At 43.2% G+C, this 24457-nt stretch overlaps 1 protein-coding gene across 4 annotated transcripts in view; it reads left to right on the top strand.

Annotated features, from left to right (window-relative positions):
• Positions 1–24457, top strand: part of runx1t1 (RUNX1 partner transcriptional co-repressor 1) — a 48761-nt gene that overhangs the window by 7465 nt on the left and 16839 nt on the right. For all 4 annotated transcript variants that reach the window (XM_028399336.1, XM_028399339.1, XM_028399337.1 and 1 more), the window contains exons 2-3: positions 21146–21283; positions 22873–23114. In XM_028399336.1, the coding sequence (XP_028255137.1) occupies positions 21146–21283; positions 22873–23114 (380 nt within the window). The remainder of the gene's footprint in view (positions 1–21145; positions 21284–22872; positions 23115–24457) is intronic.

Raw genomic sequence — 24457 nt, 5'->3', positions numbered from 1 at the left:
TTTTTCCATAACTGCAAAGAATTTGGGGCTCTGGTTTTTATGCCTCCCCTGTGAGAGGACAAATTACTGCCTAGATGTTAGTTTGAGGATGCTTTAGTGAGAGGAAAGCATCTTTCCCTTAAGCATGAGAGAGGCACCCTTGGGTCTCTGTCTGCACCTCCGCTACACATTTACAAGTGAAGCTGCTGCTGCTCAGGGTGATAGAGTCAGTGACGCATTGCCTCAGTTCACTTTGTTGGAATTTTATTTGGAATTGGATGCACACAAACATTTTGCTGCACACGTTAACATCACAGCAGAGCTAGGATTTTAATTTACCATTTCCTCTTTGGCCGCATTAAATTGTCCTCATAATAATTCACAGCTGTGAGGGGATTTTGTGTCGTGGCGCAGCTGCAACTTTACTGTATGTCTGCAAAAGCACCCATCTCACACTTAGGCCTGAACTACGCATCATATCACATCTAGAGACACACAGGTGTGCGCTCACCAAATTGGTTTCTCACATGCTCACAAACAGTAAAGAGTTGAATATGCAAACAAAGCTCAGGCACCATATGGCAGGGCTGTCAATCTAAAAATGAAGGCGAGATGAGCGTGCTGTGAGTGTGCCATGTGAGGTGTTGTGTGAGTCTCAGACTATGCATCAGCACCACAGTCTCTGTATTGTAAGCAGAGTCACTGGATTTGCCTATTTGCCCAAGGCTATGGATGCAGTCACACATAAACATGTACCCACACATGACAGATGCCCCTGACTGCCAGAGACACTAATGCATTAGTCGTGCACAGCCCCGGGCTTTAGCCTTGTAGGACTATAACAAAACCGAGTCACCAGCTGATCAGTGATCGCACACAACACACCAACGTGGTCCTGACCCCATGTTTATTTACCATTACCATATGAAAAGGATAGCACTTGTGGATAAATACAGTGAAATGTTTCATCTACCTGTTTTCTGTGTTCATTTATTTCAACTTAAAATGTTTGACAATGTCATTGGTTTAAGTGGTTTTAGCCCACCAAATAATTACTATACAGTTTTGTGTGTGTGTGTCAATAGGGCCAGGCAGCATCTTCATGGAGAATTGATTGCAAAGGATTATATTGTGATTACAAAGAGGGGATGGGGAGAGAAAGGTGAATGGTGACGAGTGCTGCTTGTGAAATGGGAAGGTTAGATAAAAAAATAAGATATCCATCATGTGTGGAGAGAAGGTGCCGGTTGCACAAAGTCATTGCTAGAACAAAAAAACATCAGCGTCTTCTTGAGATATAAACAGTGTTCAGTTAGAGCAATCCAAACTGGAGCTTCAGATTGAAAAGCAGCAGTAATAGGCAGGGTGAATGAGGTCTGTGTGTTTGTGGCTCTGATGTCAGCCTGTTTGCCTGTGCCAGCTGGAGAACAAGACCCTGAAAAACAGAGAGAAAGTGGGAAACAGAGAGAAAGCTAGCAGAACACATTGTGTGAGTGACTCTAAACTGCTGGAGGCCAAGAAAAAACCACAGAGTCAAGCAACTGAGAGGCACACAAAGAAATACCTCATAGACAATGTTAAATAACATTTATGAGTTTCCAAGTTGTTGAGCTTGAATACAAGCTTCTGCTTTTTAGACCTCTAATGTGTTTTCCTCAGATTCTGTCTCCTTTCTTTTCTTCTTTTAGACAGCCAGCAATACTGAACTGCCTCAATGCAGGAAGCGTTTCAGCATTCAGGGAAAAATACACATGAAATCAGTCAACCTATATTTAACTAGTCCCTGTCAAAGAGTCCACACAGCAAGTCTTAACCACAGCTACATGTGAGCCGCAGTATACACTATATATAGCTGCTCCGCTGTAATAGAAAATTATAGTGCAACTGGGGATTGGTTAAAAAAAGCAATGGTGTATTCATGGTATGTGGAAGAAAGCTTGTAAAATGTGACACAGCCTGAAGATATAAAGAAATTCTCAGAGAGCAAAAACAAAACAGTGCCTTGGTGTGTGAGTGCATCGAGGGTAACGATATAGGATGTATTGCTGTCTCTCATTTGAAATGTGAGCTTTCGTTCTCACTTAAAATTGAATCAGAAGGTGACCGTGTAAGAAAAATAAATGTATGGATTTGCTCAATAAAATAAACACGTATTATTTTCACATTCCCACATTGTAAACATTGTCTGAACATCACACTGTACATCTTCAGAATTGATAGGAACAGAAGTGACAAGGTTTAAAATCCCAGGTAATGCTTACGCTGCAGGCACAGAGGGATTTAGAAGCACAAATACATATAAACATGCACACACACACACACACTCTGACATCCCTCCATCCCCTGAAAACCATCAATTCTGATGCTGCTGAGTGGTTTTGATTTAGGAAGACTCTGTCTCTAGAGCCTGAGAACAGCAGTTATGGTGCACTTGTGCTAGTGGAAGAGGGAAGCACAAAGTGTTTTATTTGACCAGCCAGACACATGATGAGTCTGGTTCAAGGCTAGACAGGTGAGGAACATAAAGTACTAAGCAAAAAGACGGTCTTAATAAAAACAGACCTATACGCTGACAGAGGTTTCGGTTTTTGTAGTCATTGCAGGCATCAAAGCAGAGTCTTTAAAAAAACATCTTTTTATGCAGAAATGTGTAAGTGTATTTTTTAAGACCTGTCTGTCATTGTCTCCTTATTTTTCTGCTCTTTTCTTGCTCTGTGACTTCAGCATTAAGAGCCTAAAAGCTAAAAAAGCACTTTAGCACTCTCTGATCCGTGTGTGTATATTTGCATGTCACATACGTGTGCATGTCCTTTGACAGCTGGGAGAGAACATCTGCTGCACTTGTTGTCATGGAAACAGTGGGCACCATGTGTACGTATGTGTGTTACAACAGAGACCCCAAAACAGAGCTGGAAGCAGGGAGACCAGGGTCATATTCTGGTCTTCCAGCTTGTCTCTGTGGCTAAGTCACATTGTTAAGTTCAGAGAATACAGCTATTCTCACTGTTTGCTGCCTCAGGCAGTGTCTGAGGAAGCCAGATAGCTTACCCAGGGCAGGAGCAAGGACAGCGGGGTCACGTCCCACCACCAGCTTCCCTCCTTTATCCACTTTCCTCCATCCGCCCTTCATCGCATGATCACTGTGTAATTACCTGAAAACAAGCAAAAGCATCCTGGACTGGGAGAGACAGGACTAGTGAGTGTGTGTCATTGAATGTGTGTGAGTGTTTGGGTGTGTTGTGTACTGTGTGTACAAGCTTCTTCATGGGAACAAGGCATTTATGCTCTCTTCCACACAGACACAAACACCATCCCCTTCACACACATCCTGACCCCGTCCAGCCAACCATCCCCACCCTCTCCTGCTAGCTGCCTGGGTTCCCATCCTCTGTGCTCCCACCCCCCCCCCCCCCCCCCCCTCCCATGGTTCCTTCTGGTTCCCTTTCTGGTTCCTGACCAGCGGGGCTATCTCTGGATGGCCGGTGGTTCCTCTCATTCTGCTGACCCATTGTGTGGTGAGTTGGGCTGGGCCCTGGGCCCCTGGGGCCGGGAGGGGAGCCAGGAATGGCCTGGTTCCTGTTGCTGTGCTAGTTAAAGGAACTGTGGCACCATTTCCATTAGTCCTGCCTAAATGCTGTGAAACTGATTTTAGGATTTTCTTTTCTTTTTGTGGGAACAGTCACATCCGTGGAAGTTGCTTCCCTCGTTTTGGGAGAACTGTGGCGTTGATAAGGGGAATTGGGTGGTTTAATTGGATGCCTTAATAACACAATTTGTTCCACAACTGTTGCAGGACAAATCCGGGTTTAATGTTTAGAAATGCAGCTTAGGAATTAATGGTTTTCCTCTGGTTCAGGATTTATTGGGAGAGAGAAACAGCGAAACAAGTAACCTTTAAATACCGAAGACCCACCATGTTTTGTCATCTTTTAAAAGCCTTTAAAAATAAATCTTTCCATTTAATAGTAGTAAATGTCAGAAGTTTTTCTTTCTTCCTTACCTTTAAACATTTTGATGAATATCACATGCATGCACACATCAGATGACTGCAGACAACCTCTAGTTTATCAACACACACTTACAACTATCACTGTGTGAGCAGTCCACTCTGATCTTGGCTCGTCGTGGTATGTTGCATGAAGTGCTACACTATAGCTAGTGCACTCAGTTAATTATGACTGCCAAGCCAAGCTGTCACAATGATTCAGTAAGGAAAGGAGAGAGAGCAGGGGGGTTGAAGAGGGGCAGGGGAGAGTTGGCAGGTGTACAGATGTATCGTTAGCGCCACCTACTGATACTGTAAATGGCAACTCCTTTAAGGAGACTTGTTTATGTCATTCTGTGTTTCTGCACATTTCTTCCCACCTTGTTCTCATCTGTTCTACCTTTTCTTCAGCATCCTGCTCCACAATCCTTCGGCGCCCAGGGACTCCCCTTTTTTTGCCTGTTTTGTTTTTTATACTTTCTCCCTTTTTCCACTTCTCTCACGATGTCTCCAGCATCTTGTGTACTGTTGCGACAAATCGAGCGCTCCATTCATCTCGTGTCATCTGTGTTACAGAGAACAGAGAAATGCGCTCTCTTCTCCTCTTCTCTGTCTCCTCTGCACTTTATCATCACAGAGCTGATCAGATTGGAACTGGGCCAAGTCACTCAACACTGGATAAATAGAAGGTGGCTGCGTGTGAGGATTTATAGGGCCGAGAGTGGTGGCAGGAGCTGGATTGTGTCCTATTAGATCTGTTTTTGCCTTGAGTGGGATGTGCATTCAAATTGCAGCTACATAGATTCTATATAAAAATGTGTACTGGACATATTAAGTTTACTGTTTTTTGCACAGCGACATCAAATAAGTAATCTGCAGCTATTCTGTCCTGTCATGTGAGAAAACAAAAATGCATAACCATTTACAACTTTTAAAGCACTTAAATGCGTGCTTTGGAAGCGAGCAGCTGAGATTGGAAGAATTCAGTAACCCATCCACCCACTCACACACACAGGCCCGCACACATGCATGCACCCACAGCAAAAAAAAAGTCATTTGTTCTACCTCATTAGCATGTATTGTGGCGAGCGGGAGTAACACGCTGAAAGGTGAAATGGGTCCGCCATGAATAGAACACCAGTCGGCAGAGAGGAAAGGAAGAGGGAAGAGGAGGAGGGAGAACAAGGGGGGAGGTGGGGAGGGAGGAGAGTGTCCAGATGGCTGGGGACCTGCCACACACACAGGGAGTCTCTTGCTCGCTTTTTTTTCTCTGCTGATTGCACCTTTTCGACTGCACTCACTTTCACTTGCTCTCTTTCTGCAGTCCCCTGTCCCTCACACACACACAAACATACACACCCACAAAGGCCAAGTCCATATGTAACCTCCAGAGTTGTGCAGTTGTGCACACACATGCAGTTGTTGTGCACACACACACACACATATGCTCTCAGAGGTAATGTGTGACCAGGAGTGCAGTTCAGTGAACCCCAGTGAAGCGCCTGTTGTGGCCCACTGCACTTCCAGACAAGCTGGTCACCTTCTTCCCTCCTCCCTCCCTTCATGTCTTATTCAATCACCTCCTCTTTTCTCTTCCTATTCGACCTTCATTTTCCTTTTTGCTGTATTTAAAGTTCCTACCTATAGAATGCGGCACATTCTGGATATATACACATATCCTCCCTTTTCAGTTTGATTGACTGGAATATGACTACGTTTGATATGCAGCGTTGAGAGTGTTTCTGGCAAGTTACATCAGATTGCACTAAAGCTGAGGCCATCTTTGGTTGGTCGTGGGGAGGAAGAGTACTGACGTTTGCACTGATGTTCCCTTTCCCTTCCTCTCAGGGTTATGTAGCACCGCCAGAATATCTGTTCATTTATCTCCCCATCTGTGTGTGTGTATTAGTGTGCCAGTCTGTCACTGACTGTCTCTTTCTCTCATCCTTCTTCTCTTGATTTTGTCTCCCCATCACCCTCCACCCTCCCTCTCTGCTACACTTTTGCCTCTTTCCTGTGTGTGTCTCTCTCAGACTGTATCTTCCTTGTCTGTCTGGTAGAGAATCACTAATGGTCTCCACTGGGGTGTAAACTGTGTGAGTTCCCGTGTATTCTGTTAGAAAGTGCACACACACACATGCACACACACACACCCACACACACACATGAAGGCAGACATGTCTGGCTATATGGTGACGTAGTATTAGTCCAAACATAAACCTGTACTTTTGCAGCTCTCACACACACACACACACACACACTGCTCTGCACCATTAAACCTGCACATGTCAAGTGGCCAGAGGGTGTCTCATGGGACTTCAGTGTGAGGAGTGTGAGAGAGAGAAAAGAGCATTTTGTGTGTCTCACTCCATCACCCCTGCTATTCAAGTGCACCTCATTGACTCATCATTGAGTTGGCCCTCGAAAGCTCTATTGAGTTTACCAAGTCTTCCACAAAAAAGTCACTCCCATTCTTTCTCATAGCCCCCCCCCCCAAACACACACACACAGGATGGATCAGTCACACACAAAACAGCATTGATGCTCCATTGAAATCCTCTTAGCAAAACATTTTCTCTTCATCAGCATTGTGTGACTATTCAGTCTGTTAATGCGGCATTTTGTGGGTTTTGAATTTAAGCACAAATAGTTTGAGTCTTTAATAGCTTTTGTAGAGGGGTGTGAGGAGGTAGACGGAGATATGAAAAGAGGAAAGCAAGCTTACTTAAGGCTGCCGTGTTACAGCGTTTTGACGAGTTGACTTGTTTAATTCTCATTCAAACACACACACAGAGAGTAATTTAACTCAGCACGACTCATATCCCATACTGTTGTAAATGTGGTATTTGCAATGCTATTTCCATCTAATGTATTTGTCACTTTCTCAAAAGTGTATAAATGGCAGGGAATGCCATTGTAACAAGCTGGTGAAATTACAGGTATTACAAAATGTAGACCAATGCAAACAATCATCATTATTTGGCTGTGGAGTTTTTTTAAAGCTTTTGTCGCCGTCAGTTGGATTATGTGTTTTGGCAAGCCTCGCGCTTAAGTGTTTGTTTGGTTGCCTACGTCTGTTGCTGTTATTACATGTTTTTGTTGTGGATGAGACGGTGAAAGTGGGACTGATTCCAGGCAATCTGGGACAGAGGAGTGAGAACAAATGATCTGAAAAGAGGCTTCAGCTTGCTGCAACGCCGTGCTTCCACACATATGAGATGATTTCACTGGGATGCTGCGAGCCGGTAAAACCTTATCATAGAAAAAAAAAAACCTCCCCTGTTCTGACTGATGGCTGAACCGGCATGAGCTGGTACTGGTTAGCATGGAAGGTCTTCCTGGCAGCACTGCTGAAGGTAATCAATAACAGATCTCCGATTACAACAACTGGAAAGTGGGATATGAAGTTAACTAAATCCATCCTATCAGTGCCTGCTTATTAAAGGAAATATGAGCTTAAAGACAGAGTCTACGTTTGAATGTGAGTAATTTTAGGGACCACAAGTCTCAGGGGGAGCTGGCGTAGCTACTGCTGTTGTTTATCACCACACACACACGCTCTCTCTCTCTCTCTCTCTCTCTCTCTCTCATCTGTCTCTCTCTCTTCTCTCTCTACATTATTATGTTTCTTTTTTCCCTCTCCTCCATTACGAGCATTTTAGGCATCTCGCTGGGGAATGTGAAGCTTGATGTCTTGCAATAACATTAAGATGCTTTGACTCTTATCCTCGTTGTTCGTACACACATAAAAATGCAGATAAAATGAGGATCAGGGGAAATTCAGCACCTTTTTTTGTCTTCTCTACACTCCTGAACCAGAGACATACTGCATGAGCTTGTGTGAATGTGTGTGTTTGCATGTGTGCAGATGCCTGCAAGCTGACAGGGAGTGAAAGCCCAGACATATGTTAATCAGATGTTGTGATGATGGCAGAGCAGAAGGAGAGGGAGAGAGAGAGAGAGAGAGAGAGAGCGCACTGGAGGAGGAATGAGGGGTGAAAAGAAACAGAGAGCTTTTAAAAGACAGAGTGGGAGAGGAAAGAAAAATGGGAGCCATGCTGGAAGAAGAGGGATGCAGAGAAAATGACAGGAGGTGCTGCAGTGATTCATTTTCTAACTGCAAAAACCACTGCTAAGAATCGATCCATTCATTAATTTAACGGTATGGACCCACGCTTAAAGTTTGAGGTCACTAAACAACATGATAAATGCTTCCTGTAGGTACTGGATACATTAGCTATACACTGTATTGATGGCAAGTCTAACATCGATGTCCTGTTTTAACCTGGAAGTAACATCTGATATCTGATACCAGTCTTTAAGGCTAACCTTTTGGCAGCCATGTTAATAATGGCCAAAACCCTTGATAAGCAACCATTTGAGAGCATGATCAAATGTAGGGTTGACCTGCTAGGGGTTTATTTGGAATATATCATGCATCTCCGCCTGTTAATATAAAGTAGATGTAAAATCTACATGATAACCTTCTATTATTTTGCATTAAATTTGTAAATAATGCTGTGATATTGAACCCTAACCTGATGAGTATGAACACAGAGTAAGTATGAAGGCAGAACAGAGCTGGGAAAGTGATAAGACAGAGAAAAAGAGAGAAATAATTAGACAGAGAAGGAGTCTAGAAGGGAGAGGAGAGATGTGGGCCATTTCTACTCAGGAGAGTTCAGAGGGGGTCGGAGAAGCAGCAGACGGCTGCTCCAAATGGATTTTCCTTGTTTGTAATGAGGCTACTTCTTCCAGAGCATGTGGTGTCTTTTGGGGTGGAGGGGGTTGGCTGGAGAGAAGGACGGGGAGGCAAACGGAGAGAGATAGAGGAGCAAGAGTGATGAAAATTGTTGGAAGTTGTAAAGAGAGGGCAGGAAGAAGGGGGCACAATGAAGAGGCAGCCAAACTAAGTGTGAAGGAGGCCGTGGAGAGGAAGAATCATAGGAGAGAGTGTTCAGTCATAGATCTTTGTGATGGGGCTGAGCAGAATGAATGGTGAGAGGAGACGATAGATGGTGAGAGAAACAATCAAACGATTATAGCAGGCACTGGTGACCAGTGAGGAATAAATAGAACACAGAATAGAAAGAGGAGGGAGATTTGTGAAAATATTACAGCTGTTGTGTTGTGGAGGAAGAAGAGGTAGTATTCCAAAACTCAAGCTGTTAAACTGCTGTGATTTAGAAACACAACATATTAGGATGAATGGAACAGCATTGGCACTATGTTCAAATGAGCTAATTGGCTAAGTCACATAAGTCACATGTGAACCAGCAGAACAAAGACAGGAGTACAAGTAGAGCCCTTGTGTCTTGCCTCTGCCTTCATTTTTAAACAGTGGTTCAGCTGCTTTAAATGAGAAACATACGAGAGAGCGCTTCACCCAAGGAAAAACTCTGGTAAAGACAGTGACCTGCTTTAGCTTCTCTTTGATGTGAATTCCACGCTTCTACACTCATATTACCTTCCTACTTCTCTTCTCCTCCTTTATATATCCTGTCCTCTCTTCTTTACTTTCATCAATTTAAACTCCTCTCATCCTCTATTTTTCCCTCTAGATTGGTTTTCACCATTTTGTTCTTACTGTGCAGTGAGCCTGAGATATTTCTTCTTCTCTCACTACCTTATGTTCACCTAATTTGCATTATATTTTCTCTCTTTTTGCACTATGTGATGTATCCAGGGTCATTTGTGGATGATCATCTCATCTCATGTGACACAAAGGAGAGACTGATCAGTCCCATGTAGCCTTAAAAAGTCCTGTTAAATAATATGTTTTAATCTTATTTATTAAAAAAAAAGTATCTATGCACAGGTGGTCGTGACATAACGCAGGGATCTGTGGCTTTGTGGAAATGTATCTCATAAGACGAGACACAGTGATGGTGTGTGAGGAAAGGAGGAAAGGGACTGAGCGTTTATGAAAGCAAAAACAAGGGCAGAGAATGAAGCAGAGGGAGAAGTCAGAGGCAGCGCACAGATGGTGAGCTGTCAGCGGCCGGCTGTGCGTGTGTCTGTGTGTGTATGTGTGTTCATACCATGCATATTTGTGGATGCTACATGCATGTGGAGTGTGTGTCTGCCCTTGCTTTCTTGTGCGCATCCATGCGTGTGTGTGTGAGTCTGTGCCCTCTGAGCTGAGGAGAGGTACTGTATGTGCGCAGAGCTGTTCTTCCCAGATGGCACTGGCAAACAGACACTGCAAGGCTGGCAGAGTTGGCACTGCTACCCAGTGCACAGTTGGCACTGCCAGCCACCATGCTTTCCCCTATGTGCCGGGGCGAGAGTACCTGCTGCCAGCCGCCTGAGCTCATTGACTGACTGGCAGGCTGTCTCGCTGCAGACTTATTCCTCTGGTAAACTTTCTCTGTCTTTGTTTGATCCCAGGAGAGCGTCCTTTGACCCTGAATGAATATGAAACCTCCTGTTTTTTTTCTGGAGCAGCACTTGATGGATCCACTGCAGCTACAAGCCAATAAACAAACACAAAGTGATGGCATGAAGAGACATCAAACAGCCTGTCACAAGAATTTACATCACACCTTGAAATTCAGCTGTACACAGCTGCATTGTAATTAATTGTATTAATTATATTGTTCCAGCAAGAGCTTTCATGTCTTAATTTCATTGTCAAGTCACTAAACAGTGATGTGCCTTAACACTGATCTATGGGCCTCTGCTGGCAGGTTGCCAGCACTAGAGGCTTTCCAGCTAAACGCCTTGATGTTTTCGCTCTGTGTGTTCTGCAGAGAAAACAAGCAGAAACATACATCGCTGAATAACTATAGAGGATGAAGGCCTGCATTAGTGTTGTGTGGCTGATGCACAGGAATGCATATGTTTGTATGTGTGCATGGTCAGAGCAGGCTTTATATTCCACATGTCATAAACAGGAAGTGTACACTGATGTGCATGTGTGTGTAACTCCTCTGTTGTGTGTGAGAGAGTCTATAAGTGTGTGTGCCTCCGAGGAAGCAGCTGTGCAAGCGGGAGCGTGTGCCAGGTTGGGAACACTTAAGCAGAACCAAGACACACACTCTGTGTGTGTGTGTTTCTGGATGTGTGTCTCTATTCTGGAGCATATGTGTGTGCGCGTGTCTGCATGTGCGTGTATTTTGTGTTCCTGTGTGTATGCAGGAGGGGTGGGGAATTTGGCCACCCATCTGTGCTAGGCTATTTCGCTACTGTTTCTGCAGGCACACACACACACACACACACACATCGTCACACACGCAGAGCACTGTGCCAGGCAAGCTGTTCACTCGCTGGTGCTGGCAACGCTCCAGAGAGAGTGGTGGCATCCATCTGTAGCACTGGAGAGCAGTGAGGCTGTGTGTCTGAGTCTGTGTGTGCGTTTGTTTTTATGCTGCAGAAAAGCAAAACAATGTGACTGTCACGATGGTGCTATTAGTAGTATCAATAGTGGGTGTGGGGACAGGGTTCAGATTGATGCTGGCTTTAAAGCTGCAGTTGTTTGATGGACAGTGGGAGCTGGATGTGTGAAGGAACGCCATCTGAAGCACCTACTGCAGAACAAAAACTGCAACATGTGATGACACTACAGTCCTGATAAATAAAGGCATTGTCACATATATACAGCTGCATGTAATAATAAAGTCAACAGTTTTTTTCATGGTGGATTGTAGATACATTTGGAATATACAGCATATATCAGTGATTTTTGTTGGATTTAAGCACCAGTTGGATACGTTTAGAAAAAACATCATACTTTTACTTAAAATAAAAATAATATTTAATATAAATTTAAAATAAATTTAGATGTCAGCTGCTGGTGTCGGAGCTCAGCCGTGTGAAAAAGTTTCTTGATCATGTTCAGCTCCTCTCTTCTTGTTTGTCAGGGCTCAGATGGCTGTGGGCTGACAGGGAGGTGAGGCAGTACAAGGTGAAACCATGAGAGGAAACAGCCAAGGAGAAAGTGGGTAATGTTTAAATGAAAGGAGGCTAAGACACATGGGTCACCTGGATTGGGTCACGGTGGTACTGAGTACTATATGTGTGTTTGTTTGTGAGCAGAGGCCATCACTCTGCCGCCTTCGCCTCCAGCCATACTCAGCCACTCAGAGCCATTAAGCAAACCACGGCCACCATGTCATGCACAAACACACAGGTACACACACACACACACACTCTATGAAAGCCTGGAAATGCCCAGATCTGAGGTCGCGTCAACCACCACTCGCCAAGTCCCTGCTCACCAGATGTGACTAAGACTCTGTTTGTAAACATCTTCTCCTGCAGGGCAGAGGAGGGAACGGTGGGGCAGAGGGAGCATAAAACGAATGGGGAGTAGCGGTTTTCAGAGCAGGAGGCAGTGAAGAGTAAAGGCTTTTTTTCTGTTTTGCAAATCTGGTTCTGTTTAGCAGAGCCTGGAACACATTTCATAAATTGCAGACATATTTTTTCGAAGCGGTTTTGGGGAAGATAGTTAACCGGCAGTAATTTCCAACACATGGCAGCCGTCATGTGATATTTTGAAAACTCCAGGCAGACAAGCTTGTTCCCTTCCCTACCAACCCCCCCCCCCACCTCAACTCACCCCCACCCAGCCTCACTGTTAGCCTATGCCCCCTTTTTTTTCTGCGCTCGTCCTCTGCTTCTCGCATTTGATTTCCCCATCTGTCCCTCATAGGCGCTTAATGTTATCTCTCCTTGTCAGACACATTCTTCGGCATCCTCTCCTCCTCTTCCTCCTTTCTAGAACACAATCTGTTTCTACCCTTCACTCTTTTATCCCTGTCTGTTTTTTATATACAATAACTGCTCTTTCACTTTGATGGCACTGTATATCACCCCTTCCATTCGTCCTTCCACTCCCTTTGTGTCTCTGTCTCTCCTCACATACTAAAAAAAATAACTGTCATGTAAAACACGAGCCTTTACTGTCTGTTGAAAATTGATTTTGCTCCTGTGGACAGCAATATGATTCCTTTTAGCACGGACTCACACAGATACAAATTGAGTTCCATCTAGCTCAAGGGAATACAGCTAGGAAAAGATACAAATTGCCACTTTGGCATGTGTGCCTGTGCATGCAGCATAAGTGTGTTTGTGTGATTTGTACTTGTGCTGGAAAGCTACGGTCAAGCAGTTTATAGAGGGTTTGTGTATGCATGTGTGAGGAAGTGACTCTTTTTAGATACTCAAAAAATTGTTCCATGGGCTCAATTAGGCTCCATTTGAGATTCATGGCAAAAAGATCACCCTAGTTCTGCTGCAGTTCTTACTGCTGATCACAATCACAGGAGACGGTTGACAAGATCAACAAATAACACAACATTGTACCTGAGCTGAGTATCTTCCTGGAAAATGTCTCCATGTGACCAAGGCATCAGCTCACTGGGTCCAGACGTCAAGGAACAATCTGCCATTTTTGAACTGGATCCCAAAAGATCTGTCCAACAGTTTGTGACCATGAATGAGACCTGGTTCCTACCTAGAAAACAGTCTATTATGCTGACAGCCCCAACACAATATTAGGATCCTCTTTCACCTGGACAGCACTACAGACTGAACTTTTCCCCTTGAGCTCAGTGAAGGACCACTACAGCAAATTCTACAAAAGTAAATCACTGTCCACAACCCCTGGACTAGTGGGGACTATGTAGTAGGACTGGTGTGCTAGGTTTTATAAAACTGACTCCTTGATGGCCACACACTTACAGTTACAGCTTACTAACCCTCAGACACATAATTGTATGCAGCGATACCTCCTGAATGTGTGTGAAGCTAAAACAGAGCTGTTGCAGGCATCAGGATGTGTGTTCAGAGGTTTGTGTGAGTTGCCTGCTGGCATAGAGTCTTGCCTGGGAAAACACCCAGACCCATTTGGGCTCACTTTGCTCTGTGTCAGCATGGCATCCGCAATGAACCAAACTGTATACAGAAGGCAATTTTCAATAGGCTGGCTTCCATCAAACGGCCAAACATGGCTCACTGAGGCTTAAATCTGATTTTTATCAGTCGAGTTTCCCCAAAAAGCTGCATTTATGTCATTAGTTCGACATCATGTTGTTAATGAAAATGACAGGCAGATTTATATGCATAAACAAAGAGCTTGATGGACTTTTCTAAATATGTTGAGGCCCACTGTGGAAAAATGTCTCAAAGGGAAGTAACATTTCCACGATCCGGGTAAGCTCAGTACTTAACAGTGGTAAAGTTGTCTAGCTCACTTTTTGTCTCTCATGTTTTCTTTACCTCTATCTGACCCTTTGCTTTACTTTCCTCCCTTTCCTCATCTTTCTGTATCTGTACTTTCTGTCACCCACTCTTTTTTTTTAACAAAAAGCTGTTGTCCAATTTTGCCTGGCAACAAGATGTGGCAGGAGAGGGTTCAATTTGAGAGGATGCATAACGGGCAGTGTGAATCACTTTTATTGTTCCTTAACACTTGCTTCCTCTTTCTGTCTGCAGGAGAGACTTTATTTCAACAGATGGGTAAAACAGACATTGCTATAAATCTGTTTTTTTAAGAGAGCGTGGGATTCTAATGTCATCCACCACATATGTTTTATTGTCCGGTGTGTAGTGTGTGTGTGTGTATGTGTGTGTATTTGTGAATGCAAGCTGAAGTGTGCTGCAGGATGTGTGTGTGTGTGTTAATGTTTGTGGGGTGGAACAGATGGTGTTCAGACCTTTCTGTGCAATAGAGAAATCTCCTTATGTTGCACAGAGAGAAAAATACAGATATAAAGGGAGATGCAAAAAAACTGACAGCACTGATCAGGAGCAGATCTGTTTGCAGTGTAGAGTGTAACACCACTCTTTCACTGTTATTCTGTGAACACTGTTTGTGTCACATCCGCAAACGAAGTTTGCAGTGCGTTATGACAGTTGTAGCAGACAATGGCGTCAATAGACTATAGGGGGACATGCGAGCAATTCCTCCAAATCCTCCATAGAGTTGCTTTAAATTACACACTAGATGGTGAAGGTCTAGCAGTAGAGACAGGGTGAGGGCATTCTTCACTGCAGCTACATAGCATGAAATGATCAATCAAACCCACAAAATGCATAGTAGTTCAGGCACTATGGCTTAGCATACATCTCATATTGTGTTGGAGGGAAGGAGAGCAGCACAGAAAGAGAAGAGAAGGAAGTCTAAATTGGTACACTGATGGTGGTACTGCTCTCCTCTGCGTCCTGCATCTGCTGCAAGAGAAATAAATACCATGATGAAGATCTATGCATGGTTGTGTGTGAAGAAGATGAGAGAGTTGTGTAGATGTGTTCACTATGTGTGCACGCATCCTTGCAGAATGTGTATGTATTTGTGTTTTTGTGGATTTGCGGTAGGGCGTCGCATCCATACATCTTCTTGACAAGCGGGTGGAGTTTGATGGGACATGCTCTGCATACTGTTCCATCTGGCTGTGTGTGTGTGTGTGTGTGTATGTTATGCCACTTGCATACAGATAGATTCTCTTGTTTCTATGTGTACTCTAGCTGAATCTCAATCATCCCACCTGTCCCTGTGCCTTAACACATCTGTCCTTTCACTCTCTCCATTGTTCTCCCTCCCTCCCTTTCTCTCTCTCTGTCCTTTGTCAGTCTCTTGGTCCCTCTCTCCACATCTGTGCCCAGAACACAGAGCAATATCCACAAGCAGCTCTCACACCATCTCAGTATCTCTTCGTCTCTTCCATTACCTATCTGCCCTGTTCCTTCTCTTCACACATTATTGTGTGTTTGTGTTTGTATAACACGCATGGAGGTTCCATTCTGTACAGACACTGGCACATTGTGGACATTAGCACTTAATTCACAGGCTTCCCGTAGCTTTGGTGTTGCACAGGTTTCACTTCAACACGTATCAACGTGTGCACTCAAAGCATTATGCATGTCTCCATTATATGGTCTTCTGCATGTGTGTTCAATGCACAAGTGGGTCAATCTGTATGCATTTTCCCATTTAACTCCGTAATAGTGGTATCTTATGTCTGACTTATACAATCTTGCGCTCACACAGGCGCCACCGCATCGTAAATTGTTTATGTCACAGCCGCCAACTCCCGAAAATTCGCCCAGCATGATTGAAATCCATTGTCGTTTTGAAGAATGGGATTTGCCTGTGTGAAGTGCTCTCGAGTGGCATATTACTGCCACTGTTATCACATCATTTTCTGGGTCTCCAGTATGATCACAGCACACACATACAGTATGCAAACATGCACATACGCACAGAGGCAATTTTAGCTTATGAAGTGTGTAATGGAGACTGTTTGACTCTATCTTCTGATGATAGGCTTTGAAGTCATTGTAGCCTCTACGAGTAATCTAAAACATCAAGGTTAGGCAGTGTTGTCCTGGTTTCACAGCGTGATTAGAATATGAAATGGCCTCCTAGCTTTTGTGTGTGATGATGAAATGCGATACGTTTTGATATTACATTGTATTTTTGCCTTAAGTTGTGGGTCCTCTCAGTAACACATTGAACTAGTATTCAGGGACCACGTTCCTTCTAGATATCGTTCATTGCAACAACCTTGTTTTAGGCGAGTGATGTAACTTGCATGTAACCTTAGAAAAGGCATGTATCACAAGTCAGCGGGGGGATAAAAATCTCCTTTCTTTGAGCTCGGCTAAAAGAGGGTTTCGAGCGAGGGAGAGAGAAAGACGAAGAAAGGAAAAGAAAAAAAGAAGGAAAGAGAGAGATTTTACAAACACCGAGGATCACGTAATCATGGACGATGCAAACGGGTGATGTAAGTGTGAAGACATCCTTTTGAGTGGCAGGTGGTTGTCCAGGGTTCTGCATCGTTTCTAGGATCGATATAAAAAAGTTACAGAGCAAGTCGGCTTTTGTTTTGTTGTTTTAACTGGAAGCTTTTGTAAGCATGTCTGAAGAGATGTGAGGGAGGTTAGAGTAGAGTCTAAAATATGGTTTCAGGACCTTTTCAGTGTCTAAAAAGATGCTTTTTTGGATAAAAAAAAGGAAACATCTGTGGCTCTGTGGCATTTAGTGATCATGAAAACAAGAAAAGAGCTTATATTATAAATATGTTCCATCCCATTTATTATAAATGTATGAATTCACACACACACTGATTATGGAGCATTAAAACAGCACCTCTGCTATTAGTATAACCCTAAAACTAAAGCAAACACAGACTCGTTCCTTGAGGGAGCTCCTACTTCATTCAGACATCAGTGTAATTGACTGTGACACAATCAATATGATAGCTGGGTAACAATATACATTTAATAAGGCACCGCTGCAGCCCTTATATTCCTGTGGGTTTAAATCTCATTTGAACCAATTCTACAACAAATATTTGTGCTAAGAGCTCCTTTATGATGTTTTCGATAAAACCATGTATGAAGTGTTTTGAGACATTAACCACTGTCATCTATTGGCATGATCAATACGTTTGGCACCTCTGCCTGGATAGAGTGTATCAACACACACACACTGAAGAGACTCTTCTTTTCCGTCATAGCTAATTGCTGCCTCTTCAACAACTGTTATCATCCTCTTCAATCCATTAATTCCTGGACAACAGCACTTCTGAGAAGCCGTAAAGTGAGTTAGGCAAAGTCAAAGCACTCATCACCCTTTTCCATTAAAGCCCCTCACATCAATACCTGTCCAGCCCGGGGAATACCATCAGCTGGCCACAGGGTTTCAGCATTACCTACAGTATGCAGCCGGCCTCCACATAACAGGGCTAATAAATGGACAGTAATGTGCATTAACTCTTAACAGATGTATTAGACTGGTTGAGAACTTTTCAAGGTTGTTTAAGGGTGCTTTTTGAATTGAATAATGCATAAGGTAGGAAGCACTTTCTGCTGTAATAAAATGACGCTGATTGTTTGTCTGCACATATTTTCACATTAAAACATACTGTATGTGTCACGTTTGCTCATAGAAATGAATGGCACATAGGCTGTGAGTTGTTGTCTATAAAGTGAGCTGTTGAATATATTTTTTATTTATTTATTCCAAAACTGGGTAAATTACCTTGTAGAGGCAAAATTGCCATTGATTCAAGTGGCAAAGCGATTGCAGAGTGAATGGCTGGATGCAGCCCTTCTTGGTTAGCATGAAGCCATTGATTTTATTCTGCTTATGTGCTTTACGGTGCTCTCAATCAAATCAGAAACCAAGATGATGCTGTTTAGGGTGAGCAAAAAGTCCTTATTGCCTGAATGTCTGTGTGTATGTGTGCATAGATTTCACACTAATTCATTTTTTTATCCTTCTTTATCTTCTTTACCTGAGGGACTGCAGATGAGTTTCGCATGCTTTCAGGGTTTATTTCTCTCCTCTCCACCCTACGACTACTATCCAATCATAACACTGACCCAGGTGTTATCCCTCAATTACCAGCCTGCAAACAAATGCCTCTTTTCATAGCACCGCAGGGTCTGTAGTTCCCTGTGTGAGTGGATTTTCAAGTTTAGACTCAGCGCTCTTCACATGGATGTTTAAAGATGTATAATTTAAGAAAAAGCATTTCTGCTTCTTTTATAGTAGTAATAGTTTGCCAGCCTGTAAAACACCCCACTTATGACCTTTTAGGAGTCATTGGCAATTTACCCTGTCTGAAACTGCTGCTATTGTGTATGCTTTGAATTGTGTTGTTGTAATGTGAGTCATTTTTGTCCATCTGTTTTCCTATCTTGTCACAAAGATGAAGGTAATTGCACAATAATTCGGATCTTAATTTGATGCCCTTCTATCTCATAATTATGGATCAAGTGAACGGAGCCAGAAATTACCACACAATTAGAAAAAGAAATATACAGAACTATGGAAAGCATGAGCTCAAAGATCCACTGAAACAGGATAAGCACAACCATGTGCGATATGGTGACTTTACCCAGTTTAATTTAGGCTTGTTAAGTGTATACATGTAGAGTCTTTGTGTTTGACTGGAAAATGATGAATTACCTTGGGTCCTGTCACACAGCCGTCTCCTTTAACTACCTTGTATTTTCATAGATCATATTTTAGGCAGGCATACAGGATATGATAGCTGGCAGCCAGGGGTAAGACTATATGTTTCCACTCACTATTCTGCTCTGTCCTCAGTTTATAAAATAAATAGTCCAGACTTTTCTTTTTTTTTACTATGGTGAAATTAGAGTAGTAAACCTGTCTGAGTCGGGCCAGGCTGGCAGAGTAGAGAGAAAGGTTGTGTGTGTGAGAGAGAGGAAAAAGGTAGAGAGAGTAGGAGGAGAGAGAGAGAGAGAGAGAGAGAGGAGAGCTTTGGATAGTCGCTCGGCTCTTTCTGTCTTCTTTTTATATTGACTCGTCTTTCAGCTCCATTCCTCTGTTCTCTGCTTTTCTAATCACTCTACTTTTTTCCACTAATCTCAATTCTGCAACCATTCATGCTCCTCTCATTATTTATCCTCTTTTCCTCTTCATTTCATTCCAATCTTCCTTTGCAGAGACAATACTGAGATATGTTACGAGTCAATAGTGAATTTACTCCCATACATTCTTTTTAACTGTGAATTTTTGATAACCCAGTTACTCTAAAAGCATAACAGATGAAATGTTGTGGTTTTTGTTCCCAGATGACACTCAGATCAGATCATTCAGACCATTGTCAATGGTGTCATAATAAAATATAAGAACAAGCCCACTGAGCTCTATTATTGCATGGAACACACCAAGGAGCAGATCTAGACTGTGTTATTTGATCACTTTTTATGTGCAGTATAACTAGATACATGACAGTAAAGCATCCCTCACTTTTCACCACAGTACACCTTTAAAACCTATTGTTCCACAACATGCTGCTGGTCATGACACTTTGAGGTGTGGTTACATGTTGTATGTGTGCTGTTAGAATACAGATTATCTTGTTCATTTGCAACATACTCCCTCTGCTCAACATGAAAAATAAACAAAACTGCCCTCCACATCCAGTCAGGAGTGGAACAATGGTTGACTTTCTAAGCAGAAGTTCGGTGACATCTCCATCTCTCACTGCTAAAGCCAAGCTAGCATGACTAAAATACTTAGTCACAGTGCACCTCAGCTGCAGCCAAGCAGAGTGCTACTGAGGCTGGAGCCTGGCTAACAGGCTTTAACTGTCCTGTCCCTGTCACATCACTTTTCCTTTTTTATCTAAACCTGACACTATGGATCCAAAAGTATTGGCACAGACCAGCACTAATATATTCTATAGAGGGTAACACAGCACCACAAACACATTGTTGTGGAAAATCTGCAGAAAACATGTAAATATAAGGTTATGTACCCACATACATATGCAGGCAAAAATGCTCACAAACACGCTTGAGGGTCGTAGGGAAGAATGTATGACAGGGGCCACCCTGTTTGTGGAACATGGATCCTCACCACACTGATTACAGTGTGTGTGTGTGTGTGTGTGTGTGTGTGTGTGTGTGTGTGTGTGTGTGAGTCCTCCATGATTACAGCAAAGATCCAAATGTCATAGATAGTTCTGATGTTTCTTTTGCAGCTCCTCCTTTCCCTCCTCTCCCTCCACCCTCCTTCCTCTGTCTTCATCATTTGTTTTATAATCTCCTTTTCACAATGCACCGCAGAGACACATTCGATAACAGACTGTTGACTCTGCGATAGGCTTGTTACTGCTGTTGCTCAGAGAAGTTGTGTATCACCTCTTGCACATAACAGGCTTGGCCCTCTCGCAACTGCAGGGCTCTGATAATGTCGTGTTCTCATATATTTGGTAGGGTCAGTTATCTGCTGAGCACAAGGCATCTGAATTAGGTGACAATGGGCACATCATCAGAGACAGTGTTTTGTTTTGGAATTCTTCAAGATAATGTAATCCTGAACAGATGTGAATATAGTATCGAGAGATATAAGCATCAAGGAAGTGTTTGTGAGTAAGAGTATAATGAGCACTGCAGTCATTAGCTGGTGGGTTGTGTGGGGGGGTTGTGTGTCACCATTCTGTACAGCGGGCTGCAGGATGGCACAGATGGTGCTGGAATGAGAGCTGGACCCGCTGCAGATTTACACTCCTCTCTCAGGTGTCTCTCTGTCTGTCTCTGCGTCTGTCCCTCTCATTTGACAGTCAGAGCATATGCATTAGTCTCACTATTATTCAGACCTGGTCTGTTTGCGCCTGCTGTATTGTTCGTGTATGCACAGAGACCACTTGGTTGCCTTTTAACTGTTGTTATAATCTTTTCTTTGTCTCTCATCAGATCGCACTGGGAAGCACTCCACCATGCCCGACTCACCTGCGGACGTCAAGACACAGTCCAGGTTGACCCCTCCTACTATGCCACCCCCACCCAGTACACAGGGAGCACCCCGTAACAGCTCCTACACACCCACCACACGTAAGTGTATCTCTGTATTAAGTTGGTATTGTGCATGTTGGCAAGCAAAGCCATTTCCAGAGCAAACCTTTAATTTTCAATGATTCTGTGGATGAAAGAATGTAAACAGGATTTGTTTGCCAATTAATGAATGCACAGCAATAGTTTCCGTGGATGCAGAGTCTTTCCTATACTACTTTCAAATCATTCTGGAGCAAGTAACAGAGCTTTCACACACTCAGCATCTCTCTCTGATGACAAAATTAACCTTGTCTGCATATTTACAGATAATCCTGATCTTATGATTCATCACAGAACACAAACCCCAGTCTTACAGGTGTTATGTGTGCCCCTGACCCAATGTTAACTTACAAAGGAATCACTCACACACATTGTGATATACCGTAGATCCTTTAAATGGAAGAAAAGAACAGAACAGCATGAAATATGATAATCATAAAACTCACGCCATGGGAGAAATATATGCAATGCATATACACACAATAAAAAACAGACCTGACACATGTGAGCACAAGCTAGGCTAACTACACAACTAAAAAGGGGGGAGGGAAAGAGGAGACATCAGCATCACAAGACATTCTTAACAAGTTGTATTGAGCCTCTCCAAATTGCAGTCATTCCCAACAACGCCCCCAACAACTTCATTAACGCCCACGCTTACACACTGCTGGAGCTCTGCCATGACGCGCACATAAGCTTGTGACGAGCAAATTACAGCCTGGTATTCACTCAGAAGTGCATACTTAACTGCTTGCATGAAGAGCACTAGAATCAAAGAATCAGAGGCCCAGCAGTTCAAAATGTTCAGAGCACTCAAGTCTGTGTTAGCAGTGCTGGTTCTCTGCAAGACGCTGTATTTAGTCCTTTTTCAGTTGTTATTTTTTGGTTCTTACTTTGGTATTTACTTTCGCTTCTTTCCTTTGTATCCCTCTCTCTCTCTCTGTGTTGCAAACGCTCACACTCCTCAATTAACATTGGGGCTTCCGTGCAATGAGGGAGGAAAGGCCCGGCTCTCTCATTACACATGCCAAAGGTTTTAACAAAGCAGTATGCTTTGATTTCCATCCGACGTAATTGTTACCAGATGCAGTTAGAGTATCTCGTCTCTCTCCTCTCTTTACAGTGGCGGCTTTGGACGGCAGCCAGACGAGTGAGCGGATCGCTAGTCAAAACCTAATCTCATTAGAGAGAAAGCTTTATGCCGCCTTGTATCTCTTTGTAAACCAGCTCCCTCCGCCCAACACACACACACACACACACACACACATAGAAACGGACTGCTCCTGTGCTCTGGCACGGCGGGGGGTCGCACTGTCCCTGCTTGTTTAGACTGCAGGAAAGAAGGGAAAGGCAGGCGGAGGTGGAGAGAGGCAGCTTGTCTCCAAATGCAGAAATATGTTTTTTACAAAAAACATCAAACAAGCTGCAGTGATTGAAAACAAATGTTGGGGATTGTGAATGTTTTGGGGGTTAGGTCTCCTTGAAGCTGACCTGTGTTGTTTCCTTCCTTTGTTGGTGTTTGTTGAGTACATGCTCAGGCATGCTTTTTTTTATTAATAATCTTAAATTATGTTCTTTTTCTCACACAGTGACCAATGGCAGTAGTCACTCCCCAACAGCACTCAATGGTGCCCCATCTCCCCCGAATGGCTACAGCAATGGCCCTAGCTCGTCGTCATCGTCTTCTCTGGCCAACCAGCAGCTGCCACCGGCCTGTGGCGCCCGGCAGCTCAGCAAGCTCAAGCGCTTCCTCACAACTCTGCAGCAGTTTGGGAACGACATCTCACCGGAAATCGGCGAACGGGTCCGCACATTAGTGCTGGGACTAGTGGTAAGTAGCTCTATGTGAGCTGTAAGGGATCAACCAGAGACTGTGAATACAGACTTCTAGGTTTATCCCAAATAACCCACATTATTCTGCTGTAGAGTTGAACATTAAATCATCAGTGTTTATGGGGACTGATTCACTTTTGAAGGCAGCCCCATTAGAGGAACTTTATAATTCTTTAAATATAAGTCAATATTGATGTTTTAGTTATTAGTCACAGCAATTAATGCTCAAATGACTTTGATAAACTGTGTTCTTCAGTGTAAAAATGATGCCTGTGCTTTTTATTCTCTGGAGTCTTTATACATTTGCTTCCTGGTGGATTTTATTGCACTTCATTTATTGAAAGTGAAACACAACCAAGGTTGTGCAGGTGTCTGATGATCAACATCAGCCAATTGCTTATTAAACCCTCATTTATTTATTTAGCTAATAAATAGATGTAATTGCAATCAAAGGATGACTATGGTTTTAAGAGTATACACAAATTAAGGCATTACTGATAATTACACTTCTCACCTAAGATCCATCAGTGAGTAAAACACGCACCTCCTGTAATTTTGAATTTGTCTAACAATACCATATATAACAAAACAAACAAGGATGACTAGCTATTAAATGTAAGGTTTCAGTCTGCTACTACAAAAACAAAAACAAATTAAGCTTGCAAATGTAGAAATATATTTATCCATCAGAGGTTTGATGAGGCAGATGTGTTCTCCAGCTTAGCATGCTCATATCAAGGCTGCACCATTGAAAGCATTTGGTATAAAATACATGTGCAAATCTGAAGATTTACCGCATATCTGTGTGATCTGAGAAGATTTGAGCTTAACGAGCAAGGGAATACAGAAATAGTGATTGAATGTTGTGCAGAAAGGAGGAGGAGGAGGAGGCGGAGGAGATGGAGGGAGGAATTTTTTTAATTAGCCACACAGAGCATAACCTCCTTTTGGCTTCACTATGTTTATTTTTCTCACCGTCTGCATATGCACATGTCTCTCCTGTGTCCTTTTGGCTTGCATACCTCCTCCACCATCTCTCTCTCTCTCTCTCTCTCTTTCCTTCCTTCTCCCCCTCTTCCTCTCTCACTCACTGTCTCTGTCCCTCCCCCTGCCTTATTGAAAAGAGTGACACCGTTAATTAGCTAGTTGTGTACTGGGGAGCTGGAGAGAGGGAGACTCAGGAGGTTTCAGTAGCTGTCAAGAACAGCCCCTACGCAATCTGGGCGAACAGATGTAAGACTGAATGTAACAAAATTCAGGTCTGGGAAATAACACTGAGAGTGTGGGGAGGAAAAATCTGCTGCTTTTTTATGTTCTCTATATAGCTTGATATTTTTCCTC

This window comes from Parambassis ranga, chromosome 2 (assembly GCF_900634625.1).
Source record: "Parambassis ranga chromosome 2, fParRan2.1, whole genome shotgun sequence".
Classification (NCBI taxonomy): domain Eukaryota; kingdom Metazoa; phylum Chordata; class Actinopteri; family Ambassidae; genus Parambassis; species Parambassis ranga.
The sequence above is the reverse complement of the archived record's forward strand: the minus strand, read 5'-3'. Positions and strand labels throughout refer to the sequence as shown.